Genomic DNA, 12490 nt, shown 5'->3' with positions numbered 1-12490 from the left:
GCTCCATTTACAAACGCTGATTGGGCGGTTGAGAATGAGGGACGGTTCTCAGATAAAGGGTTTCAATTCTGATTGGCTAGTCCACGGCTTTTGAGTGTTCTATTTTGAAATATATACAAAGCTGAGGATCCCTAAGTGACTCGGAATTCCAGGAGGCTACACGCAGATGCCGGCATAATCTATGAGACCTGCCTTCGAATGTAGGTAGTCAGTTTTATCTTAATTTAGCGATTAATCTCAGTGAATGTGAAGGATGACACGCGACGGATGTACAATTGCGATTAGTTAGGCCTACAGAATTAAATAGCAACAAAAGTATCGCTTTTACATTGGAAGCGTGTCGTGTATTCGAATAAATCCCAATTTATTCACATGAGTCAGATTAAAACATTGGTGCATGTCATGCAGTTTTCGATTTCAACATGGAAAAACGCAGGAGACCGCTTTACTGTTAATTTACTATTAACAACAGATTTGCAACTGACTTGGTGATATAGCCGAATAAATTACTCTTGCGTAAATACTGACCTCATTTATAACAAAAAATGGGAAAGGCCCAAGGAGCTAAGATTCCTATTCATTGTACTTGACATTACAATCCTAAATTAATGACATTGACATGATTTGGTACCAACTGAACGCACAAATAATTTCCAGTTGAGTTCTCTGATACAACATGCGTTTGTTTGTGAAGTTGTATGTTTTATGCAGGGAATGGAATCACTGTGTCTACAGGTGCCTGAGGTCACATATCTTTCCGCCAGGGACTGTTCTGTAGGTCCTTGCACAGGCAGGATCTCCAGACAGATGGAAGAGGTGACGAGATGTTTCTCTGGACAAATATGTCTCTGGACATATAGATCTTCCATTTCCTCCTCTTAAATTTTATTTGATTTCAAATAGAAAGAAATATTTACCTTTATTAATTTTGGTGCAAAACATACCAGGGGCTACATGTTGAAATTTCATTACAGTGTTTAAATGTATTCCAGTATTTAAAATGAGTTTGTTTCTTCTACTTCCTATTGAATTTAATGCTATATTCCATGGTATAATCTCACATAATCCCATGCTACATATTATAAGTAATTAAAACCATATGTGGATCTAGAGACCCATATCTTGACAGACCAAATTTTTATTAAGTTCATGGTGGAATCTCTCCTAACCAGTTATTCTCTTTGCTGTTAAATTGGGAAAACAAGTGAACAGAAAAAAGAATACTCAATTCACAATTAAGGGTGGTAACTTTGCTTTAATTCAATGCATGTATTTCCTTTTATTTATAAGGCATATTGCTTGCATTGGGACATGTATTATGCCAGGCCTTGGAATTGTCAATTGCTTGCCACACTCATAAATAAAATCTTTTTTCCCCATTAACTCCATAATTTGAGCAGAACAGTAACATATAAGAATGCATTACACAATGTCCAAAAGAGAACAAAAACAGCTAAATCAAATCAAACATGATAGTTGCTGATATTTACTTATAATACAGCACATCCAATGAGAGAGAATATTATTCCAAGACACCACTTGATGGCAGCCTATCCACTACCAATATACTGGAATATATACTTCCTGAAGTAGGCACTATGCAAAATAAAGGCTTGCAAATGGCTTTTGTCCAGCTCTATCAAACAACATGTCACCAAATACACTATAGCCAGTTAAGTCCATTAAATAATGGTTAAGGCCAAATACCTAACAATAATTAATTAAAAAATACCACAAGTAGATAATTACTAGATAAGGACATACGCCAGTTCTATTACAATACACTGCTCGAGACAAAAGAAACATATTTTTTTCTCAATACCTTACCTGATACTGAAGACACCATTACTGGACAGAAAGATAAATAACTTGGCACAAACCCATATCCACACCAGTTTTGCAGTATATACACAATTTATTACAATTTCTTCCCTTCCTTTTCAAAGCTCAACATTTTTCAATTGGTATCCATTACAGGCTTGTAAAATATACAATTTTAAAACATAAATGCATGAAAACAATTCACAGGAAGTAAAGGAATGATGCAGAATAAACACTATGGTGCTGGTTGGTATAACTCCAGTTTTCCTTAGCAGCTGCTGACAGCTAAATGATTGCTAAAACAAGTGTCAGGAATAAGATAAAACAAAGCAACAAATGACTGAATTTAAAATTGCTTAATGGATTGTAAAAAGAAATCACATTAAGAAGGATACTGGCACTGTTTATAAAGGATCCTTCTGTGTAAGAAATTTGGTCACATTAACAAAAGCATTTATGAATCACCGTGGTTATCACGGAAGCGAAAGCCGCTTGTTTACTTTGAATACTTTGAATGACGAGAACACAATCAAAGACCAAGGACAAACAGGAAGAACAAAGCCGTTTCAAGCTTTCATGCGGAAACACTACCCCATTCACATGAACTATCACACTGACGTAACACAAGCCACGATCTTCATGGCAGGAGCTGGAATGATAAGGGAGATGCCCAGAACCTTGGGTCACTATGGACACCATCTGACTCTACTGGGCATGACAAGGCACGACGGTGAAAAAGGGTAAATATGACTTTCTTGGTTTCCTAGGAAATCTTGGGATCATGGGAAATTGTAACAAAATGCAGATCTGCACGTTTTCCATGGTTAAGCAGTAACAGGGCAGACTCGTTCCCTGTGCCAACACTGACCTATTATCTCTGCCAACAATATTAAATAACATGTTGCATCAATACTTCTGGTGCATTACTGTCATTTGTAACATCTCAACCTGTAATAATTTAAGAACACCTTTCTGTGCGCAATTACAACTCATCCTACTGCCATATCCATTATTAAAAGGAGGCGCCTTTCCTTAAAACACAGCATAGCAGGGTAATAGGGAATGCTAACACTTTTTCCAGACAAGTTCGAGGAACTTAATCCGATCTCTTCCTCTTCGCCCCTCTCTTGGTGAGGGGGCAGCCACAATTCATTTGAAAGTGACTAAAAGTGGAAAATCAGATTCCTTTTGATCAAAATTATGTCTTTGTTTCAAGGGGAAAATCACTAACTGACAATAAAAAGTAGGAAATGCTGTTTACAGCCATCCTGACGCAAAACAACTTTGGCTTCACTCGTTCAGTAGTCCTTCCCGTCATCTTGGTATCCCTGGTAACCCTCATCCTGGTACTCCTGGGCATAGCCGCCAGCCTCCGCCCCATTTTCTTCTTCGCCCTTGGGACAGTACTTGGCATCGTAGATCTGGCGGCCCAGGCCAAAGTTCTGCCCACTCTGGTTGGCACCCTGGGTGTAACCCATCTGTAGGGACATAGTGCTGTTGTCGCACTTGTCTGTGCCCAGCTTCTGGTCATAAATAGCACGTCTGGTTCCAGGAGCAGTCATTCCAGCCTGCAGGAGATAGAAAATTCAGTTAGCACTTAATCTGGCTTGAGAGGTATACTGTACTCTCTTTCATCCATAAATTATTAAATATAAGCTCCTCATAGATTTGCGATGGTCAGGGGTTCGGTTCCCCCCTGTGGCACACAGAGGCAGTGCAGGTCAGTGTGGGACATACCTGGCTGGCCCCTTTATTTGTGCCCATCTGCAGACTGATGGTGGAGTTATCCATAGGTGGCAAGATCTGAGATTTCGGGTCATACAGGTGTCTCCTGGTGCCATAGGCATTCATGCCCGCCTGGCTGGCTCCCTTGTTGGTACCCATCTGGAGAGTGAACAGGGGGTTATGAAGAACCATTCGTCAGGCACACAAAACAACAAAACCCCATAAAAGTTGACACCCTGTCACACATTCCACTTTCATTAGAGGACAGACTATAAATTGCCGATTCCACTCCCATGTTCCTCACTCTGATGGAGCACTAAGTGCCTGGAATAGTTTTTCCTATCACCATACCTGCAGGCCAATGACACAATTTCCAGCCTTCATCTTCTCCTGATCAAATGCCCTCTGCTGTTTGTCAGCATACTTCACCCCTATGTCCACACTTGACTGCAGGCCTTTGGTCTTCGCCTGAGGTGATCAAACAAAAGGTGATGTCTCTGCATAAACCATGATGTTCCATAGCTTTACAGCATTGCAAAATACAAAAGAGCAAGACTAAAGCAAGGAATTGTTCCTAGTGAAGCCTTTAAATTATGTTGGATGGTCCCACTTTCTAGCAGTGACCCAAAATTCTGAAGGTCTTACCATGCCAGCGAGGGCCAGGAGAGTGGTCTGGACCTGGGTCATGTTCCCATTTTCAAACAGGTCATTGGCTTCGAAAATATCATGAGGCTTCAGTCCATATGCTGTAATGGCTTTGATGAAGTTGGACAGGTTCTCCAGCTTGAATGAGGAAAATAAAATGTGGTTAAAAACTTCTATCTGGCAACTGGAAGGTGAATCAGGAGGATTTTGAGCCATGTGGATGGACCCAGTTGCGTTCATTACAATAACGTGTTATGGAATGAATTCAGGTTAAATACCTTGTTCTAGGGTACAACAGCAGTCCCTCATCTGGGAATCTAACCTACAACAGGAGGTGTCGTAAGCCTAGTTCCCTAACCATTATGCTACACTGTAACTGTGAAAACCTAATATAATCTATGAATAAAGCCATATTTAAAACTTATTTGAAATTTCAAAGGCTACGGCTGCAGACAGTGGTCAAGTCAAATGAAAGAGTTTTAACTTATATACTGCCTCCAAACAATGCGTAAGAGCTCAGAAACTGCACCGTTAAAGCCAGGATATTATTAAACCTCCTCACTCAGTGTCTGTCACTGCTTCCATTCCTTTTACAGTTATATAAAATACCTTTTCTGCGCTTGGTGTGCAGGCTAAAAAACACTGAAATTGCCCCCTTCTAATTATGTAGACCGTTAAAACAAAAATAAATCAACCTACACATGTGCTCACACAAACCCAAATGACCACAACCATTCCAAATTACAAGTGTGGCTCAGGGAAAAACGTGAGACCAAAAAAAAGGGTTTTACATGTCAAGCCTCCTCCTGTGATGTGGAAAGCTCTAACCACACAGACTGGGAATTCTGGTTCCACTCTGGACTGTAAGCTCTATATCCAGCACAGCACAAGATGAAGGGCCAGTTTTCATCAATTCACACATGAAATTAAGGAAAGTGGCATTTTCATTTGTGGGTTGCCATATTTGAATTTGTATGGATTTACAATACTGTTTTTTTTGTAATGTCAATATTCATAATTTAAATCTCAAGATTCTGTGATGTGTCAGCAAAGCGCTGGCCCACAGACACAAGCGGGGGAGCAGCTCACCTGATGCCAGTTCTGAGCAGACTGGTTTATCTTCCTCACTGAACCAGGCTTCAGTTTATTGATGAGTCTGCAAAAGAAAAAGGCCGATTCAGTTTAGGGATGGCTGAAAGAATCTCAAAAGCAAGTGAACTGATGATGCACGCCACATACAATGCAGTCCATAAGTATTTGGATGGTGACACAATTTCTGCAGTTTTGTCCTGTACATTTGGCTCTGTACTCCACTACACTGGATTTGAAATGAAACAAATTTCAAATGTCAGCTTTAATTTGAGGGTATTTACATCATTATGAGGCGATCTGTGTAGGAATTACAGCCCTTTTTTGGTCCCCATTTTATTGGGGACATTGAATGCAAAGGATTAAGATTATGTTCATTTGTCCAATTACTTTTGGTCTAAAATGGGGACCTTTGTATAAAAAGAGCTGTAATTACTACACGGATCTCTTGATATGGACGTAAATACCCTCAAATTAAAGATGACAGTCTGCACTTTAGCCTCATATACATTGTTTCATTTCAAATCCATTGTGCTTGAGCACAGAGCCAAAACAACAAGCGTGAATCCGCAATAGCTGCGACCACACATGCGCATGCATCCATGTGTGCATGCATCCACACACATGCCCTCACACAAACACGTGGCCTCTTCTTTGGCTCATGACCAACCTTTCCACAAAATCTTGTGCAAATCTGTGAATCCATTCGGGAGTTATGCGCCTTTTTGTGATAGGCCACGCCCATCATGACCAACATCCATGCCAAATTTCAGCCTCCTGGGGCGAAACTGTGGCCGCTACGGGGTGGGAGACTTTTTGTGGACGAACCGACCGACCAACCGACCAGCAGACAGAGCTATAGAGCTGCGGTCGCAGCTAATAAAAATGATGTCACGGTCCAAATACCTACGGGCTGCTCTGGAGGTGAAAATGCTCGCTGCGCACGTCCGTGGCATGTACTCACTGGCAGAGAATGACGCCATTCTTCAGGCCCTTCTGAAAGTCATCCCCTATAGAGCAGCCAGTCACACCCTCGATCCAGATGCGCAGCTCTTCCTCCTTCTGAGGATCATACTTCTGGGCAATCTGACCGAGAGACACCAAGCATGAGTAAGTGTGTGTGGTGAGGGGGGGGGGTACTTTTTACAGTTGGTACTGATATGATAATAGTCTGTTGGTATGATAATAGCCTGTTGCTACCGTCTATTAAATGTATTAGTGGAAAAAATGTTTAAATTTATGTTTTTTTGTTTACATTTATTGGCACACACATTCACATATATTCATGTTCATTATTGTAGTTGTAGTCAACAGGTGCCATTGTAATGTGGATATAGAAAATATTTTTAAGCAATTACGTATCATTTAAATGACTATTTTGGCCACATTTCTCTGGTATGCCCAACCAATAACTGAATTAAATGGGGGAGGTGGGGGGGGGGGGGGGGGGGGGACAGAAAGATACACAGTTAGAATTCAGCCTGGACATATTACTACCTGCTATCTCAATGGGCAAAAGCATTAGACCGTGCCATCCACACACAAGCATATTGTTCACAAAGAGCTTACATGGGTATGAAAAATAATATTGGGAGGTGGGAGACTAGTAAATGATCATAAGGGTCTCCGGAGAACAGTGACGAGCTGGCTAGAGGAAGCTGCACGGGAAAGACGTTCTCGTGCTCCAGGACATTCTGTGGCACAGCCCCAGCCAAGATTTATCTACCAAGCCATCCACAGAAAACACTGCATCCTACTGCCTGGGAAATTCAATAATAATACTAAATGGAGACTATGCAGAGTTGCATTCAAAGCAGCGTAGTTTACCGTGGCATTTCTTTTTCTTTTTTTCTTGGTGTAAAAGAAAATTTGAAGCCAAATAGGCTTACATTTTCTCTAGCTTCTTATTAATCATAACATCAGAGAAATTTGAGATACAAATAATGACATCTTATCCCTTGGGCGACATTGATCAAGACAGAGCCAAGCTACTCTCAGTAATTCTCAGTAACATGATCACATCCTGTTGGGTAAATCTGTAACATCCTGTATGCCGTATGTGATGCAGAAAAGAGGTGGCGATAGGTGGGGTCTCAACATGAGTCAACCTGAAACAGAATCAACTTGGCTGCCACCACAAAATGTCTTCACAGCACAGCCCAGAGCAAAAAGACCAAACTGGATACACAAGCCCTTTTGTAAATGTGCGGACACGTAAAACCAGTTAAAAAAATAAAAAATAAAAAATGGACAAGACGTCATTTACAAAGACAGATTTGAGAAAATATATTCAATGAGCTCATCAAATGCATCAACAATCACTGTCCATAGTAAATCATTTAGAATAGGCATTAAATAATTTCCCTTTTGAATGCATGCTACTAGGTATGACCCACTATAATAGCTTTGAAACTAAAACATCAGGATTAATATGGTTGAAATATTAAACTGCTTATGATATGAGGTGTGGCTATTAAATAATGAGACTAATGCTGTAATTCAATTTTAATGAAGAAAATTTACATTTCAATTCCTTTCCCCTTGTAGTTGTAGAAGGGGAATATATTGAAGGGGAAAGGGGAAATTGAAATGTAAATTTTCTTCATTAAAATTGAATTACAGCATTTGTCTCATTATTTAATAGCCACACCTCGTATGCAAATCACATTGTCCAAAGGTTAGTGTAAAGTGCAGTGATTATAATAAAGTGATATTTAAACTGCACATGTGAGTTCAAATGGTTAAATAGCTTAAAATTTAAATAAAAACAAATCATTTCAAAATCAATATCCATCAACATCAAATTACATTACTAAATAGCCCAACCAATATAAGTTTATTACTTATCTTATAACTATGTAATGCAAGGTATGGTACTAATTAACAGAAAATATGTTGCTTGTACTTAACGGTTTTCTCTCTTTACATCATTGATTGCTTTTGCAACGCCTGATTATCTGGCCACAAAAATGACAAAGCTTGTCCACAAACAAGGAATTTCAGAGATTTCCTCCATAGGCACTGCTGATCCAACAGAATTTATCATGAGACAAGGAGTTAAATACATAGATGTTTTCTAATTCTGGTAAAATGCAAGGCATATTAAAAGCTCCAAGACTGCTTTACCAGTAACTACTAAAATCCCTGGAACTGCATGTGCATAAGAAAGACTTCTTACATAGTCTACATCACATTTGCCACACAATAGTGAATATACAAACATCCTCTTTGGACAGAATTAGTATGAATAATTTTTTATAAACTTCCCATAAAACACTAAACTTTTCTGTACTTTCCATAAAAAAACCCCTACCATCGAACTTTGGTTTCATTATGAAAGCATACAGTATAGCTATCTATAAAATATGCAAAATCCTAAATGAACACGACAACCAAATCCATGAAGTTTTCAAAGGCTGTTCATTAGAATAAGCTGACTACATCTGTGGCAGTTTGCCCTGCAGTTTATTTTTAACTAGAAGACATTTGTTTTAAGATAACAGATGGAAAAAGAAACTCCTCTGGACATAGAAAACTGGGCAATACAAGCCCCATCACTGAAATGCAGGGAGTATAACAATAACGAACGGAATGCGTGCCGTTCACCAGAGGCTGCAGCATCCGCAGCTGCCTGCAGAAGGCTTAATGCAGTCTAAGCACTGTGGGAAAAAGCCTGGCCTTTTCTGTCAGAGCACAGCCTGGAATTTCAGGGCCACACTGTGTTTAGTCTCTGGGGGCTGCAGAATCAGTTCTGTCAGCCATTTTCTGTTTACTTAAGCAGAAAAGAAAAGAGTTCTCCATTTAAAAGCGGAATAACACCAAGTTGCGAGCGTGACACTATGAACATTAAGCAAATTTCCATCAAAGTGTGCTCACAACCTGATATGTCAGTAGTGATGACAAAAACAGGCAGAATTAGGCTATATTCACACTGACTTCGCACTGTTAGCAACCACATAGGAAGTTGACAGACATCTATTAATGTCGCAGAGGCTAACACCCCAACCCAGCAACATTTTACTCCCCAAACACCATTCTGCACAGCGAGGGGAAACCAAAGCACAGCACCGTTCACCGCATCACAGCCCCACAAACAAGCATGAGGCAGGAGTACATACAGAAAAGATCCAGGTATTAAGTCATTTCACTGTATAAATAGTCAAAATATTTAGTGTAATTATGGGGAACTACAATTCTCATCTGGTACATAATGAATTCCCACCCCAGCTTGCTGTATTCCATACCCATTAAGGCAAAAAGAATAAGATCTTCTGGACATGCAGAGTACTGTCTTGCTTTTGTATTGCTTCAACAACGTATATTGCTTAGATCCTGAATGGTTCTCGTGCCCTGGCCTCTGGGTTGATTACAGTTCTTGCCAAAGGCCTATGTTAATATTTGGTGTTCAGACATGTACATCCACATGCTCTCATACTAAGGTAGAACTAGTCACTTACATACTTTGGAAATAGTATTTGTAATCTCAAATTCAAACCTAAGTTGTCCCGGTGTAAAACTGTCCTTTCTCTTGCCCTTTGCAGCCACTGTTGTCTAGTGCAGCAGGCAGCAACTATGGCGACAAGGTTGGTCACCATCACATGCAGCCTGCAAGAACGCGCAAGCGCGTATTTCAAGGTAAAAAAACAAAACAAAAAGTGAATAGGAATGAAATAATATTATAGTTTTCCATAACATCCTATTTATGACTAAAATTAACACCGTATTGTGTATGTATATGTATAACCCAATAATTTTTCATCATTATTTCATCATTTCATTTCAAACAGATACTTTAACTGATTATTTAAGTTGATAGGAAAAGGTAATAATTAGTTAAATATAGCCTATATAGGCTAACGGATCCCGTGTCTTAACTTAATGACGGAAATGTGACCTTAGGGAAGAACAATTTTTCTTACAGTTTATGGGAAGTCCCATCTAATAGCGATCTAAATATTATCTAAAGGGGGAAAAAAACATAATATTGTAGTTTATTCGAAAATAAAATAAATACGGGCTTCACTAAAGAGCTCTGAAAACATAAATTAGGCTGTAGCTCACCATAAAGCGATTCACTTATAACGAAGCGTAGCACCCCGCAATCGAAACACGCTGGCCGACGCCCAGTAAAGTTTATTTAGGAGAATACCCTACGCTGATTTTATTCGAAGCTTCATAACCGAAAATCACTCAAAACAATTGTTAATTGTAGGGAGGTTCGTGATAATTGCTTGAGCACGATAATCGAAAATATCACTAAATAAATATCTAAACTCAGCATTTACAGCCTGCAGCCTACAGTAGACTGTAAGCAAAAATCTAACGCAACTAAATGTTTTCTTATCACATAAAAAAAATTCAGAACTTGTTTTAATCATTATTAAAACATAAACAAATCACGATTAGAAGATTGCTAGCCTACACACATTTTTATACTTGTAGATGCTACGGTACCCTACTTCTTACGTAGGCCTACAGTAAGATGGCTAGAATCGATTATAAAAAGTTATCTCCACGCCGGAACTGTTGTCGGTACATCCATCTGGTGTGATACTTACTTTGCTTTTGACTTCTGCAGAAAATCCATAAGCAGGTCCTCTGTTAAACTGTGAGCTGGACATCGTTACTTTGTTCCGTCGTCTTTGATGGGATGAAATGAACACGCGTGCTTCTATTTTCTAAGTGACGAGAAAATTCTCCTTTGCCGTCGGGTAACTTCCTCGTTTTTCTAACCAAAGCAGTTTCATACTGGCCGCTGTACACCCTGTTCACTACGTGCAAGCTCCTCCTCTGCCTTTCATTTGTGATTGATAGCAAAAACTCCATATATGGGTAAGGCGGCCAAAATTCCTACAGGATGGGAGTTCCCACCCCAACAAGATACTGGAACCGGTTGGTTACGGGGTCTACAGACTTGGCCATTACCAGAGGTCACGCAGAGTAGGCTATACGCCAGCAATTTACCGGCTATTTCTTTGTGGAATCAAACAATGGAGTACCTATTCTATTTACATATGCTATTTATTTACATAGGCGTGTACCATGATTAGGCATTGAAAGGGTTCCAAATATTCAAATATACATTCATAACAGCTCGTGCCAGTCTCACATTGTCAGGGACCAGATTGTCTGCATTTCAACTCTGAGAGGCTGGCTGTAATAGACAAATGCATGCAGAATACAATTTGTTACATCACTTGATTAAAGTTGAATCAAATAAGAGTGGGGAACATCAGGGAAATCAGTTTGACTGGAGATGTAATATTGGGTAAATGGCTTCCAACTTTGGTGTTTGTAATAATTTTCCAATTACTTTCCCCAAAATAGGTTGGAACTTCAACCAAAAATCCAACCAGATAACCTGCTTCACAATTCTATATTACATAAGTAAAACTACGTAAACAATAGGTATTACACATAGATAAACTCATACATGTACGTTTGATGGCAACAGAGCACAACTTTGACTGAATCGGTAGACCACATTCAGTGTGATAGTTTAGACAGTGTGGAGCAGAAGAACATTGCGGTACAGCAGCAGTTAACACAGAACCCATGTAAGGGTGAGGCCTGCAAGCCCTGACTCCGGCAAGCCGAGTCATGTACTCTGTTCCTCAAGGTCGGTTATACCTGGAGGACATTGCAATGCAAAACACAGGCTTCGCCAAAAGGGAAAGTACACATTTTTTCTATTTGTTTTTGTTATGTGCACTGTTACGGCTGGCTCGACTGGCCGCAACAAACAAAGTCCAGATGGATCAAAAACACGACAGAAACTGATCTAAAAACAAACCCAGACATTTATTAATCTAAATAACAAACAAAGGGACAAACTAAAACAAACGAAAACACAAAGATCACAAAACCAAAAGATCTCCACACAAACCACAAGCCCCAAAAAAAACTCTCCCCTGCCTCATACTACTGGGCTTTATATTGGGCCACAGGCAGGTGGAAGCAATCAGGCAATTAAATAATTACGCAACTACCTCCACCTGCACTACCCAGGCAAGCAGAGGCAGGGGACGTAACACCCCCACCCTTAAGACAAAAAAAAAGACAAAAACTAAAGGTCTTTTTTTTTTTTTTCTTCAAATTACTATACAACACAAAAAAAATAAATACCAAATGTCCACAAATTGTCCAGAGAAATCTGCCACTGTAGGGAAGTGTGTGTCTGCGCGCAGCCTCCTCGCCGCCGCAGGGTACT

General features: G+C 39.8%; 1 protein-coding gene across 1 annotated transcript; it reads right to left on the bottom strand.

Annotated features, from left to right (window-relative positions):
- Window positions 1–1895: 1895 nt before the first annotated feature.
- Window positions 1896–11026, bottom strand: LOC118226068 (calponin-2-like). The gene is made up of 7 exons (XM_035415321.1): window positions 10839–11026; window positions 6245–6366; window positions 5281–5347; window positions 4192–4329; window positions 3898–4014; window positions 3559–3705; window positions 1896–3389 (listed from the first exon to the last, which is right to left on the bottom strand). The coding sequence occupies exons 1-7, from the start codon at window positions 10899–10901 to the stop codon at window positions 3120–3122; spliced, it is 924 nt and encodes a 307-aa protein (XP_035271212.1). The 5' UTR covers window positions 10902–11026; the 3' UTR covers window positions 1896–3119.
- Window positions 11027–12490: the final 1464 nt, after the last annotated feature.

This window comes from Anguilla anguilla, chromosome 4, assembly GCF_013347855.1.
Source record: "Anguilla anguilla isolate fAngAng1 chromosome 4, fAngAng1.pri, whole genome shotgun sequence".
Lineage (NCBI taxonomy): Eukaryota > Metazoa > Chordata > Actinopteri > Anguilliformes > Anguillidae > Anguilla > Anguilla anguilla.
This window is presented reverse-complemented; position numbering and strand designations above follow the sequence as displayed.

Coding starts and splice junctions, on each gene's coding strand:
- LOC118226068 (XM_035415321.1), bottom strand. CDS start 10,901: ATGTCCAGCTCACAGTTTAACAGAGGACCTGCTTATGGATTTTCTGCA. Junction 6,367..10,838: donor CTGCAGAAGTCAAAAGCAAA/GTAAGTATCACA, acceptor TCTCTCGGTCAG/ATTGCCCAGAAGTATGATCC. Junction 3,390..3,558: donor CAAATAAAGGGGCCAGCCAG/GTATGTCCCACA, acceptor TATCTCCTGCAG/GCTGGAATGACTGCTCCTGG.